At 41.8% G+C, this 25,730-nt stretch overlaps 2 protein-coding genes across 4 annotated transcripts in view; one reads left to right on the top strand and one right to left on the bottom strand.

Annotated features, from left to right (window-relative positions):
• Positions 1–23,817, top strand: VAMP4 (vesicle associated membrane protein 4). Of its 3 annotated transcripts, XM_029080965.2 has the most exons (9): positions 5–174; positions 2,409–2,525; positions 8,931–9,054; positions 11,101–11,147; positions 12,342–12,392; positions 17,179–17,279; positions 18,174–18,253; positions 21,169–21,220; positions 21,971–23,817. In XM_029080965.2, exons 3-9 carry the CDS (start codon positions 8,989–8,991, stop codon positions 21,997–21,999), a joined length of 426 nt encoding a protein of 141 aa, XP_028936798.1. In that variant the 5' UTR covers positions 5–174; positions 2,409–2,525; positions 8,931–8,988; the 3' UTR covers positions 22,000–23,817. The 3 variants fall into 3 exon arrangements, with proteins under 3 accessions (XP_028936799.1, XP_028936798.1, XP_028936797.1); XM_029080966.2 differs by lacking the exon at positions 2,409–2,525 and having other exon boundaries at positions 1–174; positions 12,345–12,392; XM_029080964.2 differs by lacking the exon at positions 2,409–2,525.
• Positions 1–25,730, bottom strand: part of MYOCOS (myocilin opposite strand) — a 54,813-nt gene that overhangs the window by 3,996 nt on the left and 25,087 nt on the right. The window contains exons 3-4 of the transcript XR_005660907.1: positions 13,424–13,633; positions 2,435–2,494 (exon numbers count right to left, since the gene is read on the bottom strand). The gene's annotated coding sequence lies outside the window, so the exon portion shown is untranslated. The remainder of the gene's footprint in view (positions 1–2,434; positions 2,495–13,423; positions 13,634–25,730) is intronic.

The raw sequence follows: 25,730 nt of genomic DNA, 5'->3' as shown, positions 1-25,730 counted from the left end.
GGGAGGAGGGAAGGGGGGAGGGAAGGGGGAGGCGCTGCGCTGGAGCCGTTGGCGCCGGGCCCGGCAGGCCGCACCTCCACCACTGCCCCCGCCAGACCGGCCTCTGCCTCCCTGTCTCCTTGTCTCGTCCTTCCTTCCTTCCCCAGACCCCGGCCCGGCCCCGCAGGTACCGAGGTAAGGCGAGCGGGGAGACGGCGGGCCGCGAGGGGAGACCTGCCCCCAGCCGAGGAGCCAGGAAGGAAGGAAGGAAGGAAGGAAGGAAGCAGGGGCTCATTCATTCATCCCTCCCTGCCTCCCTCCCTCCCTGCCTTCATTCATTCATTCATTCATTCATTCACTCCCTCCTGGGCGCCCGTGGAGCGCTTACTATGGGCGGAGCGCTGGGGAGAGTGCCAGCGCAGCAATGAAGGAACTGCCCCTCCCACCCCGAGCCGGCAGCCCCCGCCCGGGCCTCCCACGTCGTCAGCGCCCCTTGGCTTCCTGCGGACAGTCATTCGTTCGGTAGTATTGATTGAGCGCTTACGATGTGCAGAGCGCTGGGCTGAGCGCTTGGAATGGATACATCGCCGACGGAGAGAGACAGTCCTGCCCACTGACGGGCTTCCGGTCTAATCGGGGGAGACGGACGGACAAAAACAGTAGCAATAAATGCAATCGAGGGGATGGACCTCTCATTAAAATAATAGCAATAAATGCAATCGAGGGGATGCACCTCTCATTAAAACAATAGCAATAAATAGAATCGAGGGGATGCACCTCTCATTAAAACAATAGCAATAAATAGAATCGAGGGGATGCACCTCTCATTAAAACAATAGCAATAAATAGAATCGAGGGGATGCACCTCTCATTAAAACAATAGCAATAAATAGAATCGAGGGGATGCACCTCTCATTAAAACAATAGCAATAAATAGAATCGAGGGGATGCACCTCTCATTAAAACAATAGCAATAAATAGAATCGAGGGGATGGACATCTCATTAACAAAATAAATAGGGTAATGAAAATATATTCAGCCAGTCAGTCATTCGGGCTGAGTGCTTCCTGGGTGCAGAGCGCTGGACTAAGTGCTTGGAATGGACAATTTGACAACAGAGAGATCACCCCTGCTCAATAACGGGCTCAAAATGACGCCGCCTCCACTTCTCTGCCCTTGGGGACCTCAAGTCTCAGAGGGGGCCTGGCACTGTGACACCCCCAGGGGATGGGGTCCGTGTCTACCCCCCTCTGCTTGGATAATGGTGGTATTCAATAAGCGCTCACCATGTGCCAAGCGCTGGGGTGGATACAAGGTCATCAGGTGGTCCCTTGTGGGGCTCCCGGTCTTCATCCCCCTTTTACAATAACAACAACAATGTTGGTATTTGTTAAGCGCTTACTATGTGCAGAGCACTGTTCTAAGCACTGGGGGAGATACAGGGTCATCAGGTTGTCCCACATGAGGCTCACAGTCTTAATGCCCATTTTACAGATGAGGTCACTGAGGCACAGAGAAGTGAAGTGACTTGCCCACGGTCACACAACTGACAACTGGCAGAGCCGGGATTGGAACCCACCACCCCTGGCTCTCAAGCCCGGGCTTTTTCCACTGAGCCACGCTGCTCGGATCCATCCCAGCGCTTAGAACAGTGCCCGGCACACAGTAAGCACTTAATACCCTTATTAGTATTATTATTCTGGGCAAAGCACTAGACTAAGCGCTTGGGAGAGTACAGTACAGCAACAAAGAGTGACAGTCCCGGCCCACAATGACCCAGCAGTGTGTTGTAGTGGTTAGAGCCCCGGCCTGGGAGTCGGAAGGTCACGGGTGCTAATCCCGGCCCCGCCTCTTGTCTGCTGTGTGACCTTGGGCAAGTCACTTCACTTCGCCTCAGTTCCCTCTTCTGTAAAATGGGGATTGAGACTATGAGCCCCACATGGGATAGGGTCCAACTCGATTTGCTTGTCTCCACCTCGAGCACTTAGGACAGTGCCTGGCACATAGTAATCCCTTAAGGAATACCATCATCATCATTATTATTATTATCAACCCCTAGGCGACTGCCGCTGTCTGTGAACGAGGCCTGGGTCCTAGCTGGCTTCGTTATCTCATGGCATCGGCCCCCTGGGTCTCCCCCAGCCCAGGTGGGAGTCAGTGTGCACCAAATCACTCCACTGTTGGAATCTCCTGTGGATAACCCTTGGCATCTCTGGGCTCATGTCCCTTCACGTTGTCATTTTTTCTGGATTGTGGCTTTGGGCGAGGACGCTATCCAACTGCTAAGGGATCATGGAAATGGCGGAAGAGAGGAGAGCCCTAGGTATCCTGTAGTAACGTCTTGGTCCAACACCTTTAAATACATTACATGATGAGCTTAAAGTCCCAGCCAATGCTTGTTGACCTTTGCCTTATTTAAATTGATTTAGGATAGATGGCGGGACGTTATTCCTACCTGCAACTTTCCAGTAGCACTCTGGCTTGCGGTTCCAGATTTTACTCTCCATCTTTGAATCTGTAGAAAGGAAACGTATCATGACTAGGAGGTAAGCAGTGGGATTTATTGAGTGCTTAGTGGGTGCAGTGCACTGTACCGAGTACTTGGAAAAGTACTGTGCAAGAGAATGAGCAGACACGTTTAGTACCCATAACAAGCTAACGTGAGACAAACTCATAATCATTTGAAAATGAAGAGGGGCGATAAGAGTCTGTCTCAGGAATGAGTTTACAAAATTAGTCGTTGCCCATGGATCATACTCTCAATTTGGTGGGGTTTTTTAATTTTGTTTTTTAATTATTGTGGCTAATCCAGGAAAAGGCCAAAGTTCAGTCATGAAACACCTTGGGGCATACTTGAGTTGACCTTCTCTTGTGCAAGTTTTCTTGTGTCACTGGGCTTTCTAAAACCTGGAGATTTAGGGGTGGGAGAAAATCCATCTACCTGATTTTTCTCTTCAAAGGATTTGCCGGATTTGCTTGATGTAATTCTTAAATGGGAAAGAATGTTCTTGCTTCCTAGGGAAGTTAAATGGTTCACTGTTTAAATTGATCATTTTCATTTGGTGAGTCTTAGCAGAAGTTTCACAAGACTCTGGTTTCCTGCCTTCTGCTTGCTAGTTTTTCTGAGCTTGGCTGCAGCCTAGTTTTTGGCTCACTGTGGGCAGGGAAAGTGTCTACCCATTCTGCACATAGTAAGTGCTCAGTAAATACCACTGATGGATTGGAGGAAGGTTGCAGAGGTAAGAAGAAGGTGCCTGACCAGGAGTTTGTCATAAACAGTTTGGAGGGGAAGTGGCCTGGTTTGTTTGCCTTTAACTCAGATGGGTTGAATCTGTCCCAGTACTTCCCTTTTGAGGGGAGTCGGAGCTCCTCAGATGCAATTGAAGGGTGGTAACTTTAGAACAAACATAAGAGAACGTGTCTTTGTACACTGGTGGGAAGTACGAGAATTTTGTTACCCCAGGGAGGTGTGGAGTTCAGGTTCAGCAGGAGGTTGGAATACATTCATGGATGAACAGTCTGCTAGGTGGTGAGTTAGGAGAAACTTTAGAGATGTCAAGTAGGGCAGGCATCCTGTGAGCAATCTTTGGTATTTATTTGAACGCTAACTGTGTGCAGAGCACTGTACTAAGCACTTGGAAATGTCTGGCACATAGTAAGCGCTTAACAAATACCATTACTATTATTATTATTATTGATAATACAGTTTAACACTTTAACAGGCGCATTCCCTGCCCACAACGAGCTTCCAGTCTAGTGATTGATTGGTTCTCATAGATCTGGAAAGGATTCTAAGGATCAGGAGAATTGTTTTCCACCAAATCTAGGTCTAGGGACCACCCAGTGAAGCACTTAAAACAAACAAAAGCAACCTGTTTTAGTGGAAAGAGCCCAGGCTTGGGAGTCAGAGGTCGTGGGTTGTGTCACTTAACTTCTCTGTGCCTCTGTGGGGGTTAAAACTGTGAGCCCCGTGTGGGACAACCTGATTACCTTGTCTCTACCCCAGGGCTTAGAACAGTGCTCGGCACATAGTAAGCACTTAACAAATACCATCATTATTATTATTATAACTGGGGGAGGTTAGATGGACTTTAATCACATAAAATTGCACAAGTTAAAAATATCAGTTGAATCTTGAAGGGTTTTGGATGAAAGTTCCTTAATGGTCTACTGGAGGGAATGTGGCTGTCCAAGAGGGTAACTACCACACTAGTCTTCCAGGGAATCTGGGGATCCATTGTTGGGGACAGGATTCCCGGTCCAGTAATTACTTTTCTTTTGCTCTGTAGATGCTTTTATCCCCTTTCTTTTTAAAGCAAGAGTGTGCCAAAATCAAATGGAGAAATAGTATAAAAGGCAGCAGGAGGATGGGGATGGGAACTAACAAAGAACCCTGAAAGTGAAAAAAGACCTGTAATGTTTGACAGGTCTACAAACAAATGAAGGCAGTTGAAAGAAATGTCTACGTGAAGGTCATCGGGAAAATCACAAAGAGGAGGATATGGGATGAAACAGAACAAAGGAAAGTTATGCAAGCCTTGGGAGAAAAAGCTATAAATAGCTGGAAAGAGAAAAATAAAGCAAATTAACCAAATCCAGTGAGTAAATGGACTAGGAGACTGAGATTATCATGTGATGGGCCAGTTAGAGAAGGAAGAGCAGCCGGGACCACAGAGAGGAAGCCATGGAACTTCGGGTTGAATTCACCGCAAGACTCATGAGAGAAACGGCACTATTTTGGGGGTAGGAAGAGAGCTGGGCCACTAAAAATTACATCCCTGGGAATTCAGCTAAAGGAAATGGAAGATTTGAGTGAACAAAATATCCCTCTAGTAGTTGGAAACTAAATTATGCAGTTAGATGTAAATTGTGATTAGAATCAGAAAAGTGGCTAATGTAGGGTAGTAGGACGATTTCGAATTATTTTCCACTAGGAGGGCTACTCTTTCTTCAAGCCTGGATTATGTTAGTGATGATCTCTCTTCTCTATTCTGTTCTGCCTCGCTTCTTCTCTCCCTGTCTCTTCTGGAATGGCTTCACTCTACTATTTTGGACTTTTTTCCCTTTCCCTTGCTGACTTTTAAAATAGATTCTTTTGCAAGCATTTCATTTTGTGTTTTGTCTTTTTTTCAATCTACCTCTCTTTTTACCTGTGTTTTTATTTTCTCCCACTGTTTCATGAGAATTTCTCACTGGTGTGTGTTCCAACGTTATTGCTTTGCCTTTGGGTGTCATCTGACTAATTATTTTCCATTGTTTCTTTGCCTTTTTAGGATATATTCTCTTTTTAATGGCTGTACATGTTTTTCTTTAAGTCTCTGGAAATGTTTTGCTTCACTTTCATATTTTGATGTCCTTCATGTATTTTTTAAAAAAATTTTCTGCTTTTGTTCTTTAAAAAAAAAGTTGTTAGATGTTTGACACTTTCTATTTATTTGTTTTTCCTGTTACCTCACGTTTTTGTGGTATGCTGACTAGCTGGGCAGGCTTTCCTGGTGGAATGGTTGCATGGAGACATCTCCCATTCAGAATTCCCCAGTTGAACTGTACTGTTCATTCAGATTTTTTGGAAGGTGTGCTTCAGGAACCCCTCTTCACTTCCCTCCTTTTTGAGAGGGATTTTATTTTTTTTGGCATCCCTTTCCCTATTTTGTTTTTACAATTTTTCTTTCCTCCTTTCCCTTTGGATTTTTTTTCTTCCTTTTCCCTTCCTCCTCCCTTCAAATATCAGCTGCTAGGACTGACCCTTTAGGGGTTGAGTTTTTGATTTCCCCCAACCTCCACCTCTGTTCCCCATTTCTCTTTAATTTTAGCTCCCTGTTTTTCCTATTTGGGAAGTTCCTTGAAAAATGATCAGGAAGGGACACTTGTATTCTACAATACTCCCCAATCATTGTCCCTCCCTGATCAATGTCCCTCCCTGATCATTTTTCAAGGAACCTCCCAAATTGACCATTGAAAAGGAAACATTTCAAATAGAAGAAAACATGAAGCTGGGCTGATTTTCAGGGACCTGTGGATACTGGGCAGCTGGATATAGCCTAGAATCTCCGAACTGGATTTTGCAGGCCAGGAGGGAGGCATCGAAGCGGACTTTCCAGAAAGATGTGGGGGTCATGTCAGAGCCCTCAAAGTGTTGGTATGTTCAGCGTTTTCCTGAAACGCTGTGATGTTTGGCAGATGATATTAGGAGGCATTTGAGTCTTGAAAGAACTAGCTTCTGGGACTCAGCTGGGGATAGTGAGTGTTCCGAGCTTTTGCATTATTAAAAAAAGCAAAACAAACCCCACTTTCTAAATCTCCAAAGGGTATAATCATGGACCTCTGGTGGTTTTCTGATTATGCTAGGCCATTTAGGTCACTCATAGTGCACTTGTCCAATAAAGTGCCCTTTGACAGGCAGAGAGAAAGCATTTTCAATCAGAATAGTTTTTTTGAACAGCTAGTTCTGATTTTTATTCTGAATAATGGTTGGGAGCTCATTCAAGAAGTAAATGAGTGAGAACCACTCTGCGATAGTGATGACAACTTAAATTTAACATTCTTTCTGGAAGAGAAAGCCAAAAACCACCCCCTCCCCCCAACTCAGACACTTAATTTTAAAAGAGGGAATTATGAAAAAAAAAACCTTAGGAAAAGTGGCAAGGACTAGCTCTTCTGAAGAAGTATGTAGGTTCTGAAGAAGTATGGAAATCTGACTCACAGCTATTCATATGTTTCTTTGCTTGAGAATTTTGCAGGGGATAAAAAGGATCAAGAATTTGGCCTCTCACAAAATGTGATTATGGAAACAATCTGCCAACTCTTAGCTCTTGGCATAAACAAGAGAGAAGTGGTCACTTTTAGTACTGCATAGTCATTTGTTTGTTAGCGATCTATAACAAGTGTAAGGTTTTAAAGTGAATCCTCAAGTTTTGATTAACTGTAAACTTTCAATTCCTATTGTAAAGTATAATAAATACTTTATGTGTCATTGACCTGTCAGCAATATTTATAGAATGCCTTACGTGCAGAGAGACTTGCATGGGAATTTTACAAAAGAAATGAAACATTCCTGCCCTTACATATAATAATGATATTGTGACTGTAAAGCACTTACTATGTACAAAGCATTGTAGGAAGCGCTGGGGTAGATATAAGCAGATCAGTCACCGTCTAAGTGGGGAGAACAAGTATTTGATCCCTGTTAGATGAGGAAACTGAGGGGCAGGAAAGTTGTGACATAATGATATTCATAGAGCACTTACTGTGTGCAAAGCACTGTACTAAAGCACTTGGGAGAATACAGTGCACCTGAGTTGGTAGACTCTCTGCCTATGAGGAATTTACGGTTTAGAGGGGGTGACACATATTAATATAAAAAAATCACAGATATGTACATAAGTGCCATCAGACTGAGGTTTGGGTGAACATCAAGTGCTTAGAGGATTCAGATTCAAATGCATAGGCAACGCAGACGGAAGAGAGGGAGTTGGTGAAAGAGCTGATTCGGGAAAGACCTCTTGGAAGAGATGTGATTTTTAATAAGGCTTTGAAGTTGGGATGAGCGGTAGTCTGTCATATGTCAGGGGAGTTTCTAGGTCCGAGGGGCGTTGTGGGAAAGGGGTAGACAGCGAGACGGAGGCACAGCGAGCAAGCTGGCGATTGGCGGACCTGAGATTAGAACCCAGGTCCCCCGACTCAATAAATATCATTGACTGACTCCCGGATCTCTCCAAGCAGTCCACGCTGCTTGTATATAGACTAGTAGAGGAGACTAAGAAATTCACAAAGATGATGTAGGTAAGAGTGAGAGACTACACGGTCAATAACACAGATAAATATGTTGAGGAGGCCAATGAATTGATCGGAAAGATGGAAGGAATAAGTAAGGACTAAGGTATTAAAGGGGTCCCGCATAACATTTAGAAACCTAAATCTCAGTATATTTTCTTTGATAATGAATCCTTATTGCTTTTGAAAGAGGCAGCACAGCCTAATAAGAGACAGTAGAGCACAGGCCTGGGAGCCAGAGGACCCGAGTTCTAATTCCGGCTCCACCGCTTGTCTGCTCTGTGTCTGTGCGCAAGTCATTTAACTCCCCTGTGCCTCAGTTTCCTCAACTGCAAGATGGGGATTCAGTCCCTGTTCTCCCCCCTATGTGGGACAGTTACTGTGCCCCTCCTGATTAGTATCTATCCCAGTGCTTAGAACAGTGGTTGATACATAGTAGGCGCACCATTTAAAAAATCTGCTCAGAAAAGAGTTCTGTACAATACCCAGAAGTTGCAGAGAAGAAAAAAACATGGTTTCATAATGCAGTTTGGTTATTGAACACCTCCTGATCTTGTTTAGAAGGCCCCTTTCAAAGAACAGGTCTAAACACTTTGGCAAGCTTGTGATTCTGGAGCAGTTAAAACTATCCAAAAAGTGGTAGAACTTTTGAGTGGCAGCACTGAATCAGATAAATCACGAGATAGATTCTACTTTCCCTCATTGTTGTGGGCAGTGGTGTGTTTTTTCAGATAAGGACTGGTCTTTGGGTTTAGGGCTTAAAAGAAACCAAGAGTGCGCCCAGTGAAGATTAGGCATGGAACAAAAGGAATCAGGCAATGGGTCCGAAAGAAGTGTAATACTATTGTACAATCGCTCCCTTCTTTCTCCTTTTTTGGCTTCCCCGGGAATTTGTTCTTGCTGGGTTATTTGAAGCAGTCAGCCCTCTTAGTTTTGTGATATGAAGAACTGGAGGAGCTACTGGAGCTGAGGAGAATGGGAGACGTTGACATGCGAGTGGGAGGAAGAGTTTTTCAAAGCTCATTCAACCCACGCAAATTCAGTTTGCAAGGAGAGAATTAGGGGAGCCTTAACAGATCCTTGGGATGGATTAGTCCATCCCCCGTTAGATTTATTAAACTCACGGTGCAATAAACATTTTAAATAAAATCAACCGAGTCTTTTGTTTTCTCCTGAAGGAGTCGTGTTTCATTTGGGGAGGTTAGGAAGAGGAAGAGTCTCCTGTGAGGAGTGACGATGCCTCCCAAATTTAAGCGTCACCTAAACGATGATGACGTCACTGGTTCTGTAAAAAGTGAAAGGGTAAGTGTATGTGAGAAAAAGATTTTATAAATGCTTACTGAAATGTTGAGTTCACTTCCCCCATATATGGGATTTGTGGCTGAGTAAGATACTGTGAGAGTAGAACGGTGTCCCCTAGAATAGGGGCAAGAGCTCCCATAGCACACTCCCTGTCCATGCTGCTTTTGAGGGGAACAGCAAAGACAAGGTCAAGAGGAGGCAGCAGGCTCATTTGAAGCTTCTCTTTGTTCAAGCTTTCTGAGCTCTATGCTACACCTCTCCTGCACATTTGCTCTTTACAAGGCTACCCACCAAACACACACACAGACACACACTTAGTTCAAAACATTAGCTACCCTGGGTCCGTGCTGTCCCCCAGCTTCATGGGAAATGTAGTCTTGTATTTTCTCCATCCTGCTTGCCTACAAAACAAAGGCTTTTGCTTTATGACTCCATACGTTTGTCCTCCTATGATGTTTTCCCTTTTTGTATTTCCTCTCATCATCACTGTTGCTTCTTTCTGATTTCTCTTCCCTACCTTTCCCTCTACCCCTGCCTATACTGGACAGCCTGCAGTCTCCCCTTCTCACCTCAGATCCAGGAATGTGCTGGGTTTAATTTCTATCTCTGAGTACAAATGGACAGATCAGAAAATTCTATGACTGTGATGTTGCAGAACAGGGTATGTCTAGGGATTATTCCTGCTATGATCTGATGGCTCTATTTGTAGATAAATTAAGGGCTGAGATTGAATATAACTGAATTAAGATCTGCCTGAAACGGTTTTAAAAGTGCCTGGTACTCTGTAGCAAGCTGAGAGAACCACTCTAGTGCATAATGAGGTCATTGTTTTCAGTAGTCATTGAACTGTTCCAAGAATCAAAGGGGAATTACTTCTTTAAAGGGAGAGGATTGAAAATTCCAGGAAAAATGTCCTCATCCAGGACAGGCAGGTCAGAGGCAAATTTGTTATTCCCTTTTCCCACTTCAGCAATTATACAGCTCTAATAATAAATTATAGTTCCTTGTTTTTATGGAATACCTGTCTCTTGAAAAGCCTGAGACATTTTCCAACATTAATCCTCACAAAGCTCTCTGCCAATAGCAGTTGGCAAGTAGAAGAATCTCCTTTCACCGGTGGAGAAACTGAATCGCAGAGAGGCCTTGCCCACGATTAATTTTACAGTGAGCTGGAGCAAGAACCAGATCTAGACTTTTGGGCTCCTGGCCACTGTACAGAGAGGCAAGGCTCTTCTTTCAATCAGTGGTATTTATTCATCATCATTAATGGCATTTATTGAGCGCTTACTGTGTACAGAGCACTGTACCAAGTTCTTGGAAGAGTTGATAGACATGTTTTTTGCCCACAGCAAGCTTCTATGAGGAGAACAGCCTCGGTAATCCCTCTCTTTTAAATTTAGATTTCCAATCTTTAGGGTAACAGGGAGAAAAGTTTTAGTCGTCGTTTCTTGCCCACTGTCTCGTCATTACTTTTCCAAATAGAGTGTGTTTGCTGGAACATTCCCAGGTAGTATAATAAAGGAAAATCAGTAGAGAAATATGGTTCTTTGAAGTCTTCAGACATTATGCTAAGGTAAGAGATGGGCAGATGGTGGGGACGAAGCAGTGGTTAACCTAGGTGCCCATCACTCAGGGCACCTAGCTGTCCGGCTGTCTGAACTGGCCTCCCAGCCTCCCTTATCCCTGAGAGCTTCCAGTCAGGATTGAAAAGATCCAAAACGGAAGCCTTCTGGCCTTTTAGCTCCTTGCAGCCTGCCCCCCTCCGAGTCTCTATCCCTCATAAATTCTGTGCCCCCTTTCCATGCCTGCGTTCAGAGTGAAAAGTTGGCATTTGTGGCGTTTAGCAAGTCCAGGTGCTTTTCCTAACTGAGGGCCGGATTTACGGTTTTAAACTGCATTATGGAAGTCACACGGCTTGCTTCAGTGAGATCCTCAAGTCAAAGTGAACAAGCCCTTCGGTGAAGTCAGACTGTAGTAGGAAGTAGTGGTCTTCTAATGAGAAGTTTTTATGCCAACTCGGAGGTGAAAATATGCTTTATTTCACAGAGAAACCTCTTGGAAGAAGATTCAGATGAAGAGGAGGACTTTTTCTTGTAAGTATTTGGAAGCATCCCCCCTTAAGGCAGAAGAAATGAATAATCATTTTAGTTGCTACCTAGTTTCTGGGGTAAATGGGAAATTGATGATATTTTCTAACACTTCTCTTTTTCAATATTGTCTTTTGGTTACCCTCACCTGAAAGGCTCATTTTTCTGCTGTAACTTTCAGCGGCCCAGTTATTCCTCAACTTGGTGGTGGTTGTTCACATTCAAACTTGTTACCGCCGAGGTGAAAGTTGACTGTGGATGTAGTTGTAGCTGAAAGGACTTAGGAGCAAGGGAGAGTCTGGACCACATCTACACACACTACTCTGAGCCGTTGACTAGGGAGGGCTCAAGAGGAGCTTTAAAGAGCTGTGAGCCAGTTGCGAATTGATTTTAAACTTAGCTTGGAAGGAAATAGAGATGGTCGGTTATGCTGAACAAAAAAGTCTTGAAGGTCAGTTGATCCAGAGTGATCCATACTTGGTTACTCCAAAATCTGAATATTTCATTTTGTAATTCAGTACCATCATATTTTTGTAAGCCTGGCTCTATCGTTGTCTCACACTTCCTTTCCTTCCAAACAGAAACATGCCTCATTCCATATATCTCCAGCAGAATGCTTGTTCCAACTATTTATAGAAACCAGAAGGAGAGTTGGAAAATAGTTAAAACTGTTGGATTGTTAGTTTGAAAAATGGTTCTGCTTTCATCCCTGAATGCTTCAGACATTGGTTTGATAAGTTTTTGATAATGGGTAATGAAATTTCACACTTCGAAATATTTCCTAAAAATAAATTTTCTCTGAGACTCCACCCTGCCATCCAACATTTTACAATGGATGAAGTGCATGATGAAGATTTACTTTAGCTGCCGCTTGGCTTGGCCAGACTTTTTAGCATTTTCACATCTTTCGTTTTGAGTTGACAGTGTTCTGGGCCTTGAGTTGTGTTGCTTATGATCTTTCGTAATTCATTGGTTAATTGCACAAGTGAATGACGACTAAGAATTTGAGTCCCTAGCAAAGATACAAATTGGATGGAACGGGTTTGGCGGTGAATGAGAATTCTGTAAGTATTAATAAAGGTGAAAAAAGAGCAACTCAAGTTGGCCCAAGTAACTTCCTTAAGTGAACTATCAAAATTCTTACTACTTTGTGAATGCTCTTTACAGTGGTTGCTAACTTTTGCTCTATTTTGCTTTCAGAAGGGGCCCAACAGGACCAAGATTTGGACCGAGGAATGATAAAATCAGGCAGTAAGTTAAACAGGCATGTCAATTTTAAATGCTCTTGATTCAGGGTTAAACCAAATTTCCAATTTTGAGAGCATAGGATCTCAGCCCGATTCAGCTTCTCCAGTTTTCTCTTCCCAAGTCCACCTTTGAGAGAACTGAATAATCCTTACATAGGCATCTAGCAAGCCAGTCCTATTCTCTCATAATTACTGGACTGAAAAATGATTCATTCAGAAAGGTATGAGAAGCAGCGTGGCCTAGTGGATAGAGCATGGGTCTAGGAGTGAGAAGGCCTTGGGTTCTAATTCTGGCTCTGCCACCTGTCTACCGTGTACCTTGGGCAAGTCACTTCTCTGTGCCTCTATTCCCTCATCTGTAAAATGGGGATGAATGCTGTGCGCCCCAAGTTGACCAACTGATTACCTTGTATCTACCCCAGCCTTTAGTATAGTGCCTGCACCTAGTAAGCAGTTAGCAAACAACATAAAAAAGGTTTACGAAAGGAATATAATAGGATATTTGTAAGCTAGAGTTCAAGAATTTAATTTAAAGTTCAGTCTGGCAAAAAAACGATTGATTCAGGGGCATAAAATGGTTCAAAACCATCAGCTATTTAATGTTTCCCAAGTCATTTCTTAAAAATCAATGCAATTTTTTCTGGATACCGCACCAAAGTTTTTACCAGCTTCCAGTGTTTTTCCATGTCCGTCCTCCCTCTCAATTTACATTAGTTAAAAATAGCAAGGCTTATAAATTAAACAGATCTACTTACCCCAGCTTCTCATTCGTATTAAAAAGTGGCAGTAGGAAGAACTTAAAATATTGAAATTTAAGCCATTCATATACTATGACTTTGGGTTAAATAAGAAGGGACTGGAGGTGGGAACCAAGTGAAGGGAGTGAAGCAATAGCCTAGCTGGGCTGTGACCAGAGCCACAGCTTTTCGACTAGAGAGAAAGGGGTGGATCTGGAAGATGTGAAAGAAGAACCGGCAGAAAATTAAATGTGAGAGGGGAAAGCGGAGCTGTCGTTGGATGATGCGCAGACACTACCTTAGAGGATCTCAGGACCACTGCCTGGTTGCAGCCACTTGTAGGTTGAGCCTTGGGTGGGTGTTGTGGCCGGAGAGCGTCGACCCAGTACTTTGGGGCCTGGATCAACTTCCATCGGAAGGCTACTTCTTGAGGCAATCTCATCTTGGTTTCTCTTCAGGTGTCATCCTCATATATCGAACTGCCCCACCACTGTTTCAAGTATTGCACCTAGAAACAAAGTTATCATTAGCCTGCATTGAAAAGCGTTTGTAGTCCGACCCTAGATACGTCAGTGATGGGATTTATTTTTAATGGTATGTGTTAAGCGCTTACCTAAGGCACATCTCCTCCAAGAGACCTTCCCTGACTAAGCCCTACTTCCGTCTTCTCCCTCTTCCTTCTGCGTCACCCTGACTTGCTCCCTTCATTCATTTCCTCCTCCCAGCCTCATAGCACTTATGAACCTATCCACAATTTATTTATATTAATATCTGTCTCCCCTTCTTGACTCTAAGCTTGTTGTGGGCATGGAATGTGTCTGTTTATTGTTATACTGTACTCTCTCAAGTTCTTAGTACAGTGCTATACACAGAGTAAGTGCTCAATAAATATGATTGAATGAGTGACTACTGTGTGTCAGGCACTCTTCTAAACACTGCGGTAGATAAAAGGGAATTGGATTCACTCTGTAACCTACATGGGGCTCACAATCTTAACCCCCATTTTACAGAAGTAACTGAGGAACAGAGAAATTAAGCAACCTGACTGAAGTCACACAGGAGACAAATGGTGGAGCCAGAATTAGAACCCAGGTCCTCTGACTCCCAGAATGATGCTCTTTCCTCTAGGCCACACTGCTTCTCGATTTTTTTCCATGTCATATATGTCTTCCACGTGGTGGACTTCTAGAATAGCCTGGCTTACCCTTTATTCTTCACTGGTTTCATGAATAAACTAACAGCCCTGGCATCATCTGCTGAACCATGCGAAGTTATAAGCTATTGCTATGTGATCAAGCAGGTCTAGCTTCTAAAGGAAACAAATTTTCTTCTTGTGTGCCAAGCAAACAGCCCTCATATTTTTTCCTTTGTTTCAGATAAATGATGGCTGTGCTCTGAGATTTATGATCCTGAAATACCCTCAGAATCCAACAGTACATTTTTAATTCTCCTTCTGAACATTTACAATAGATCTGCTTTATCAGCAGCGTTATGCAAACTTGCAGGCACACATTAGTTCAGCTAAAGCCGCTTGTCTGACTGAAACCCTGGGGGAAAAAATGCTATTCAAGGAAACCAATGAATGTACTTCTGCTGTCCTTATTTCAGTCTCTTTACCAAGTTAATTTTCAGAAAATCACAGTCTGAAAACCAGAGGCAGTGGTTATTAAAATACTCGCTGAGGCAGCATGGGTGATTTGATAGGGAATTTTTGGAAACACCCCCTTTTGAGGAGCAAGGCAAAAGGAATTTTAAAAAATATTCAAAAACAAGTTGGTGAATAAAAATAGTGATCTAATTTTCTACTACTAGGAAGATTTAAAATATTTCATTAGAAACATAAAATTATATTTAACACTTTTGTTTCTGATTTTGTTAAAGAGGGGAAGTCTCTCTAGTAAGGTAGAAAAGGTAAGCTTAACGCTAGGACTGCCCTGTTTTCTATGTGGAATGTACGTATTTCTAAACAAACTAGCAGGAATTACTTGTCATTCGTCCAAAGGTTGGAAGAGAAAGAAAACACATAACACCATAGTGTCGAGATTGTAACGTGACATTCACCCATCATTTCTTCTGGCAGAGATCCCACAGAAGTAATGAAGTTTAAGCTTTAAAGGAAGGAAATCACAGGAAACTTTTGTTGGACAAGCTGTGGTTTAAAAGGAGTGAGGCAGCTTGCACTCAGCTATATCAGAAGACATATGAAATCCTTTTCCATTTTCTTAAATTTAAGATCTTAGTAAAACAGAAGCACTAATTTATGTTTAATGGCATATTTTCTTGGTTAACTTGTCTGATCAGTTGATAAATCAGTAATGATAACTTGAAAAGCCCTTATTTAAATAATGCTGGATTCTGCTGAGTATGGGAACCCAAGACAGCTTCTGTGCATCTGAGGTCTCTTTACTACTCACATCCCTGCAATCAGTCAATCATATCTGAGTGCTTACTGTGTGCAAAGCATTATACAAAGTGCATTTGGGAGATGGTAAACATGCTCCCTGCCCACAATAAGCTTACAGTCTAGAGGGTTTGCCTGCAGAATGTAAGATCTGTTGGGGAATTTTCCTTTGCAACAGCAGAATCACAGATATTCTGCTAGTGAATTGGGCAATCATACTAAGAGGTTTAAGACTTTTTCTTTTCCTCTATGAAGGGAAAATTCCTTATGTCACACCTATAACCAGCTTCTGCCAGGCCAGGTCTCACCCCCTTACACTGCCCCCTCACCAACGCACCCCCACCAAAAAAAAAACAAACCCTAAAAACAAGGAAACCTACAAACAAAATATAATAATTACAACTTGTTTATCTGGAAAGGAACATTAGCACTTTCTGAAAAAATATTCAGTCTTAATAAGGTTTTTCTTAAGCTGGTATATTTTGTTTGTACAACAGCACTAACAGTCATTGCCTGATCAGTTTTCAAGGGTTCCATTAACTTCAGGGATTTTAGGCAAGTGTTATTTAAATATTTTAGTAAAGTCAAAATTATACTGTTACAGTATCGTGAGATTTCTTGGTCAAAGATGACTTCATTTTAATGTAATGTTTAATATTCAATGGCAGAGGTTTAAAGCTGTGGGTGTTTTACATAAAGGACCTTGCATTATACTCATAGCCGTGTATTGAACACCATTAATACTGAGCCATCCATCCAACACATCACCCAGAAGAGGAACCACTGTTAAACTTCACTCATAGCACCTGGGTGATTAAATAAGCCCTAAGGGAGCCCTTCCTGTATATAATTTCCAGCACTGAAGGGTCATCATCTGAATCTGACAGCAGTTTTTGTAAGAATCTTTTAAAATTCAAACCTCAGTTTGATTTCCACAAGGGACCCGAAGGAGTAAAATGTTAAGTATTTTCTAATATACTGTGGCACTTCCATCATTTTGTACTAGGGAAATATTCCTGAGCGATTAAGTAGCTGAGGCATGGAATTGAATTGGTATTTTTAGATTAAATCTTTGTGCATTGAAAGGTCTGAAGCTCTTTTAGGAAGAGAGTCTGTAAGTCAAAAGAGGAAGTCACAAGATTGTTAGTGTTTTTTTTAATAATGTGAAGAGAATAAAAAAAATTCCTCAGTGTGCTGTCTTTGGTGTAGACCTGAACTTTGGTTCAGTGTTTCATCAGTTCTGCTACTTTACAACTGAAAAAGCTATCTGTCATTCAGGAGCGTAGATGAATAGCTAAATAGCCCAGGGAAATGTGAATTGCACTGCCTGTCAGCAGACTCATGTGAAGCCCAGTCTCTTCATTTCCTTTAGGATATTTTTCAAAATTTCTGATACATCTGGAAAATTCACACGTGGACACGATGTGCACTACATGGAGAATCTGAGGCACAGAGAGGTTCACCGAATTGCTCACAGATGGACCATGGATCAATAGTGCTTAACAAACGCCGTTAATTACTGTTATTAGGCAATAGTACACTCCAAGCCTTTCCATTATAGCAAAGCCTTAAAACTTAATTTTAAATTAACACTGAAGATTTGTTCCACCTATTTTATATACTTAGGCTGATCAGTTATTTAAATTTCTTAGTGTCCAGAACCAAGTGGATGAAGTCATTGATGTCATGCAAGAAAACATTACCAAGGTGATTGAAAGAGGAGAGCGATTGGATGAGCTACAAGACAAGTCAGGTGAGAACATTTCTTTTTGTATTCTAGTACTATTCTCCTGTTTTTGATATTAGTTACATATATCTCCCCCCATCTTCCCTGTTTTATACAGATTTGAGGCAATATAATATTTTTACACCGACAATAACAGAATCCTGATATTAGGGAATCATTGTTTTATTTTACAGAATAATTATAAGTGCTTAGTGTAAGATTTATTTCTTTAACTTAGTGAATGATCTCAAAGAAATTAGAAGTGGAAAAATAGTCTTTGTGGATAAATTTGTTGGGTTTTTTTGGTCAGTCTTCAAAAAGCTTTAAAGATCATTCTGTAGCCTAGGAGATCTTGTAAACCTCTCCTGATATATTTGTTTTATCTGTGTTCAGGTGTATTTCAGAACTCCTGGTCTTGTAACTGAATTACTCCCAAGTTTTCCACCCAATATGGCCTTTAGTGTGTTTTTTTTACCCAAAGTTTCCTCCTTATATGGCCTTTAGTGCTTTAAATGAGAAATTCTCGGTGAGAGATAAAAATTTATAGTCTCAACTCAAGAATTCTTATACTTCCTTAGCTTGGCCACCACTTGTTATGCCTCTCCAGACAGGTAGCCCCAATTTTATAGAATGTTTCCTTACCAAATTTGGTATCTTCATTTAAAATCATTACCTGGAAAGGATTTTCTTTTGTCTGCATCGATGGAACTAATTGATCTGTATTCATTTGAAGGATTATTTTTTTTTGCCAGTAATTTTGGGGGAAAATAACCAAAACAGTATTTGGCTATACCAGGCCTTTTTAGAGGTGAAGCAAAATGGAGAGAATGCACAGATTATTGTTAAGTAGATTTTATGCAGTTAGATGTAAGGAAGCTGATGTATCTCTTAATTTTTCTCTCTGTTCTCTGTGTAATGTAGATAGTTTGTCGGATAACGCATCAGCTTTTAGCAATAGAGCCAAACAGCTTCGAAGACAAATGTGGTGGCGTGGCTGCAAAGTAAGTAAAAGGAAAGGCAAGACAAGGTAGGGAACAGGCTGGCTAGATTCTGACACTTGAGTAGCATAAGAAACATGCACCAATTCTTATTGAAATTGGGGCTTCTTTCATGAGAAGGAAATATTTTAAAAATGGGAGGAAACTCTCAACCTGTTGCTCTTAGAAAAAATAAAGCAAGTCCATGTCCCGCAGATGCCTCACTCTCTCCTTAGTGTCTGTCTCCTTGAAGGATGCCCCAGTGAATCTCTGGATCACTGAAGGACTTCAGGATCAATAGAATTGAAAAGAAGTGAATGTCATTCAGGAAACAATGGCTCATTTGTTATTAAAGAACTCTCTTTATAAATGGTGCTGTTTCTTTGTTCACAGCAATGCCAGTTTAAGTTCAGTTTGAATCTCAGCAACTTCAAACCTGGAGTAAAAATACGTGAGGGGAAAACAGAATCTGGAAATTCGAATATAGATATTCTAATTAGCAAATCTCTCATTTTTCCCAACTGCTTGCCATTCTTGGCTTTGCCTAGAATTTTTTTTCCAGTTCAGTATCCTTTTGCACCTCTCCTGAAGGAATATTTTCTTGACTGAGGTCTTCCCTTTTTTTAAAGATTTTGAATGATTGGGCTAGGCCAGTCCGAGGACTGTGTCATTGGTTTACTTTCTCATCCGTCTGCTCTTTAACCTATTTTTCCAAGCTAAATGTTCAGAGTAGGGGGCTGGCTTATCTATCTCATTCTAGACCTAGTTATAAACAGATTTAGTACTTCCCGTCAAAGGGAGAGAGGTTTTTCCATTGCCTTTTTGGTAACCTCCACTACTTCCAAGTTAAAGTGCTTTAAAGATTGCTAAATGAAATGGAGGTTCCCTGAACCTACATGTACCCAGGTCCCAGAATTCCAGAATAGGGAGAAGCATTTGGTGAGTTCTGCATCATGGTTTGCCAGATTTTTAAATTAAACCGTACGTTGAACTGGGGAGGGCCTTTCCGAGAAGCAGCGTGGCCTAGTAGGTAGAGCATGAACCTGGGATTCAGAAGGACCCGATTCTAATTCCAGCTCTGCTACTTGTCTGCTGTGTGACCCTGAACAAGTCACTTCACTTCTCTGAGCCACAGTTCATCATGTACTGTGGGACATGGACTGTGTCCAACCTGCTTTACTTGTATCTAACCCAGGGCTTAATATGGTGCTTGGTATAGAAAGCTCTTAATGCCATAAAAATAAAAGCAGTCCTTTCTCTCCAAAAGGGCTTAATTGCCTCGAACTAAAGCCATTTTACAAAGCCTCAATTTAAGTGACGACAAAACAAGTTTTGTACTACCCCACCCCTCACTCTGATACTGTGTAAATTGGCCACTTGCACTATTTCTCACCCAGTAGTACAATATAACAGTTATTGGATTTAAGCATTCCCTGGCAGAAGAAAATGTTTTTCATTGAAGCACTTAAGAGTTATGTAAGCATTTCCTTTCCTGTCTTCTAAATGTTGAGTTTAATGGTAGTTGACCAAAGACCTTGTGTTCCTTTTTGGTAAGGTGATAAAACTACTAAATAGCTTTCCGAAGCAATTTGGAGGAAAAAAAAAGTTTTCAGGAGAATAACAAAATTTCAGATCCATCAGTTTGTTAGACAAGAATTTCGGGCAGTTGTTGCTTTCTGTCAAGTTCTCACGGAACGTTTTAGGTTTTCTGATGTTGTGATCATCCACTGTACTAAGCACTGTGGCCTAAGTCCCAGAGTTCAGTACACCCGCCAAACCATTTTTGGGGGGTTATTGTAAATTCCACTTAAGGGAGTATCAAGTCAGAAAAACTTCACTAGCCTTTTTAAAGAAAGGGCTATTCTCACAAGTCACTAATCTGAATGATCTATTTGAGCTCTGTCTATTTTGGGCAAGCTGGAGTCCCTGTACTAAATATCTTGCAGCAAACCTTGTCAAAAGGAACTTCTTAATTTGAAGGTTGATGAAAGAGATTTCTGGGAAAAAGTGAAGAGAGTTTCCTGATTTAGCAAAGCAGTTGGTGCATCTGCAGACCCCTCGTTTAGCGTATAACTGTTTAAAAGGCTGAATCAGTAAACAAAGCCTAAAACGGTGACCGTACCAAGAAATAGATCTGCCTGACTGCAGCCCCCGATTCTAATGTAGATGGTGTCAAGGTCTGTTTAGCCTCACTCATGACCTAAAATAATAATGATTATGGTATGCTATAATTATGCTTAGAATATACCCAGCGTTGTGCCACACAACGTAGGTGCATGATATTTGGATCAGAAACAGTTCCTGTCCCTTCCAAATCTCACATTTTAAGAATGTTGCCCTTACAATCCCTAAGACAAATTACTTGACCATTGCCAGATTTTGATTCTTTGCAAAGGATCCCTTTAGAACCTCTCCTAAGGGGGGGCGGTACATGGGGGGTAGTCAAAGCACCTGAAGAGATTTGTGAAATTATTAAAATTGTAAAAAGCCCCTTAAAAATGCGCTGTTGGCCTGTGACCTTTGGTGTTCTCCACACCTTCAGTCCCACAGCATTTACACACATATCTGTAAGGTATATGTACATATTATAAATTATTTATATTGAATCTTTCTCCCCCTCTAGACCATATTCTCATGGGCAGGGAAAATTGTTTTATACTCTCCCGAGTGTGTAGTATGGTCCTCTGCACACAGGAAGGAATCAGTAAATAAGTAGATAATAAGGATTAATTACTGAAGCAATATTCCCTTAGAATGTTCCATTTGCAAGTTTGAATTCCCAGGTCACATGTGTTCCTAATCCCTCATGACTGTTAGGAGAAATATCTGTATAACTTACAGATTTACTAGTGGGGAAGCAAAGTCAGAATATTTCCATTTAACCCAATCTCATCTATCAAAATCAAATATTAATGGATATTTCTTTATGTGTGTTTCAGATGAAGGCCATCATGGCATTGGTTGTGATTATCCTTTTGCTAGTGATCATCAGTGAGTATTGACTGCGCTTCTCTGAGGGGAGAGGGAGATTTCTCTTTTTCCAGAGTCACAGCAGTTTTACAGTTAAGTTTACTGTTCACTGAAAAATCATGATTGGTCCACAGTAACTCAGCAGCACAGTTGGGATGGAAGAATGGATCAATTACCATCTCCTGCTTGTCCTTTTTAATATATTTCAAATGGAGGACATCCCATTTGCAGCCGAGGGTTTAATAAAAATGTTGGTGTTGGGGATCACTTAGAATTAGAGCGTGGATCAGCAATCACATTAGGCTCTTATCGCCATCTTGGTGCTTTGTGATTTTTAATCATTAATCTTTCTTTAAGTTCATTTAGTCACCTAAAAAGTGACTTTGCTTTCCCAGAATCGACCTCAGTTTTGCAAGATGCTCGGGAGATGAATTATAAAGGGTTCTGAGGAGTTTTAGTTAGTAGTACTCTCACATGAATCACTTGTTTGAGTCCCCAGCCGGTGACGTAAAAAGTCTTCAAGTGGGTTGAAATGGGAAAACGTACCCTTTTACTCCATGGCAGCTGTGAGCAGTGGCAAAATGATCACGTCCCAGTGAACGAAGACTTTTGCCATAGTCCATTTCATTAGAAAAGGGAGCTTCGCCAACAACGGTTAAGGTGGGAGAAGCCTCTGCTTTGGTTTCTTCCTCCCTAGTTTCCCAGAGGTGGCAGACTAATGCCACTACCAGGAGATTCTCTTCTAATGTCCTTTCTTTTTCCTTTTCACAGTTCCCCTAGTCCTGAAATATCGTACTTGATTTGTGACCAGAGACCTCCATTAAAGCAATCCCGGGACAATACACACACAAAAATTGCTGCATAATTTAAATGAAACCTCTGTATATAACTTTCAGAGATCTTTTTTCAAGAAGGAAAAAAGAGGCAAGTATCTAGGTCAAAGCAGAACATTGCAACCTCCCAGATTACCTCCTCTTCCTAACCTGACAAAATATGCTATCAGTCATGAAAACACAATTCCTTTGCCACTGTGCCATTCTCCTAAGATCTTGTGCAGCTAGATACTTGCTAATTCATTTATTTGTATATATAGCCGAAGCATTAATGTTATTTATATTGTACCAAGTTTCCTATTTGTGTAAAGTAAGCCAATTAAATTGTTTCTTTAAGGTGGGAGTGGGAGAGAAGCAGCCGCCGAAAATAGCTGAATCAGTATGTTAAAGAGGACGTTGACCTTTTGGTAAATAATTGCGGGGGTGTAATTTCATGTTTAAAATTAGGTTTTGCCAATAAATTGAGGGTACGTGGAGCTAAATGTTTTCACTATGGCTTCGTACATTTATGACAAGACATTCCACTGACCTGTTTTTAAAAGGATGTGTGGCATTCATGGCATATTTTTGACTAAGAGGGTAAATGAGGAAGAACGGTCCAACAAGGTGTGAGTGATGTCGATCAGTCATGCCACTGGATGGAGTAGTGGAGAAGGTCCTAAGGAGTGTTTGACCAGGGAAGGCCCGCCAGGTTTGCAGCTTCCTCTGTTGGACTCCTAACTTTTTACCCTAGTGAAGATGGGAGCAGGAGTAAATTCAGAAAACTACCCCCCCCCCCCAATCTCAATGCTAGGCACCAGTCTCAACTCCGTAAATTTACGATTTGCAACTTTTCTCGATCATCCTGTGGTAGAAGTGCAGTGAGCTGACCAAAAGTCAGGACCTGGAAAAATCCCTTAATAATAAGAACTGGCAGGCCTCTTAGGGGTTCAGTAGTCCTCATGCTGTGTTTAGTATGAAAAAAGACAGGTGATAAACTGTTGCTATTCTTTTTCAAGCTCTCTTTCAAATGTATCCACTTCACATAGGGCAAAATGAGCTGCGTATGTTGACCGACACTAGGGACAGGTAATTTAAATAGTATTTATTGAGTGCCTACTGTGTGCAGAGCACTGTGCTTAACCCTTGGGAGAGTGCAATGATCTCAGATCGTAAATCTAAACTGGGATATAGGATGGAAACAAAAGTGTGGAAATTAAATGATGAACTCCAGAATCAGTATTATATAGGCCCAATCTTAGGGGCTGAGCAGATGTGGGTTTAGAGTGAGAGAAATTTGAAGAAAGTAAAATCGAGTTTAGGTCATTTAAAGCAACTGGCAAATCATAAGTGTGTTAACTATGTTTGCTGTTGCTAAAAGCAACTGAGGTCTTTACCAGGTTGGAGTAGTATTGTGGAAGCTTTGGACGAGCAGTCCCAAAGCTAGGTGTATATGTGACTGAAATGATCAGATGCAGACAGTAGTTCATTTTCCATATTTCAGGGGCTAATTGGTTCAGCCCTGTGCATCAGTTAGAATGGATGTGTACTCATTTGGGTTTCCCTTCTGTACCAAGTTCACGTTGTGGAGCTGTCCTCTGGAAGCATCCCATGGATTGATCCAGGGGCCAGTAGTGAATTTTTCACTGGATCCTAGAACAATCGGGGCCATCCGGGACACACGTTAGTGAAAGTGAAGATTCCCTATCGGATTGTTTGTTATAGTGTTACATTCATGGGGAAAGTGTTATTACTTTTTAAAATAAATGTTACTGAATGAAATAAAGGAAATGTTTATATGATTTATATTTGTATCTCTGGCGTCGTCCTTTGTATGTGAAAATGTTGGCCAATCATCCCCATCTCAGCAATACTGATGCTGAGGTCATTTAACGCTAGAGCGGTTGACTCGATTTCATGTAAAGCAAAGCGGCTGGCAAGGAAGAGAGGCAAGTATCTAGGTGATGGTTGTGGTCTCAACCTGAAGGGCAATATCCCTCATTAGGACACACTAGGACAGATTTACTCTTGCCCTGTTCATTATCCCTCCCCTCGAGTAATTCTCTCCATTTCTCTTTACTCCCTCTCCCTTCTGCATTGCCTGGATCTGTGGGCTTTCAGTGCTTGATATTCACCCCGCTCACCCCACAGTACTTAAAGGTACAGTCCAGAAGCACTAAATAAATATCACTGATAGAAGAGAGCTGGGCCTGGCTTGCTGAGCTGTAAATACCTGACAGGTGAGAGCTAGTTGAAGACCACCAAAACCAAACCCCGGGCACTAGACCTAGGCCAGACTTCTCCTCCTCTGTGATTCTGCAGGCTGTCTCTTTACCTTGTGGGTTCCTTCCAGAAAGACTGGCCGAGCAGCAAACTAAGGGATTTTGTTTGGGGATGACTGAGGGTATTTTTCTGCAACTGTGATTCAGTTGAATGTCTGGAACAAAGTAACTTATACCCTTATAGGCCCATTTTATCCCCCCTGTACAGTCCGAATTCTGACATTCCTCTCTGTGTAGCTTTTATACCCATGGCCACCTGCTTCCTTTGGCTGTATCCTATTTTTATGCAGAGTGCACTCGTTTCTCATTCTTCCTCCATAGATTTCGTTGGCCATCAGGCCGACATTGCAACTTGTCACATCACTGTCTCAACCTGAGCGAGGTGTCTGTACCTCCAAACACTCTCCTATTCCCTTATAGACAAACAACTTGTCCCCTGAAACTTGGATCTTTTCTCCCTATTTCACACAATCTTAACACTTTTTTCCTCCACAACACCCCAAAGGCATGTGGCTTTTTCTCCATCCCTGTAACCGGGGTCTGGACAAAAGATCCCCACTGCATTTATCCTTACTCCAGTCAGGGCTAACAATTTCTGCCAAAATCAACTGTCTCCCCCACTTCAAACTCTAGAACCCCACAAAAACCCACCTCAGTTTCTGGTTTGCTTTCTGCATATCTGTCCGTCCTCACAACTCACAACTGTTTGGGGTCATATCTTTATAGATCCTGCCCTCAAGGGCATTAAATGCTAAAGTGTTTAATGATTAGCAACAGTTGGGGCAGGGTTAACATTTGTGTAGAAATGAGGGGAAAACACAAGTTTTAAAAAGGTCCGTCACTAACCATTTTTAAGTGTTCCAGCAGAATCCCTTTCCCAAATTGAGTCACTGCAGCCTTTAACATGCCAGAAATTGATTTTCCACATTGAGTCAGTAACACCAGAGGCTGACTTCATGCCTCCGAAGCCTCCGAGTGGGACGTTAGGTCAGTCCCCCTCAGATTCAAAGCATTCATTGCCTGGAGTAAAGAAAAATCATTTGTTTCTGCTGATTTACTCACCTCCCCAGATTCTAATTAACACCAGGATGTGCATTTAACTTCAGAGTTAGAAACACAACCTTTTCAAAGAAAGTGTAGATACCAATTAAAGAGTTGGGGATTAAAGTGTTCGAAATGTCTTACACACCCAATTTTACGCACCTGGCAAGTTGACCTACCAAAACAGAAAGCACTTTTTCCTACAATACACGAAAAGCTTCTAAGAAGGAAGTGTATATTATTGCTCCAGAAAAAACACCTTTTGTCATAGAATTTAACCAAGGATCCTGCACAACTGTAAATGTATTTATCACATTAGTACTTTTGCTCACATTATGGATGGTAAATGAATACAAAGACTTGGACAGCTGTCAGGAACCTTGAAATCATACTTCA

This window comes from Ornithorhynchus anatinus, chromosome 16, assembly GCF_004115215.2.
Source record: "Ornithorhynchus anatinus isolate Pmale09 chromosome 16, mOrnAna1.pri.v4, whole genome shotgun sequence".
Classification (NCBI taxonomy): domain Eukaryota; kingdom Metazoa; phylum Chordata; class Mammalia; order Monotremata; family Ornithorhynchidae; genus Ornithorhynchus; species Ornithorhynchus anatinus.
The sequence above is the reverse complement of the archived record's forward strand: the minus strand, read 5'-3'. Positions and strand labels throughout refer to the sequence as shown.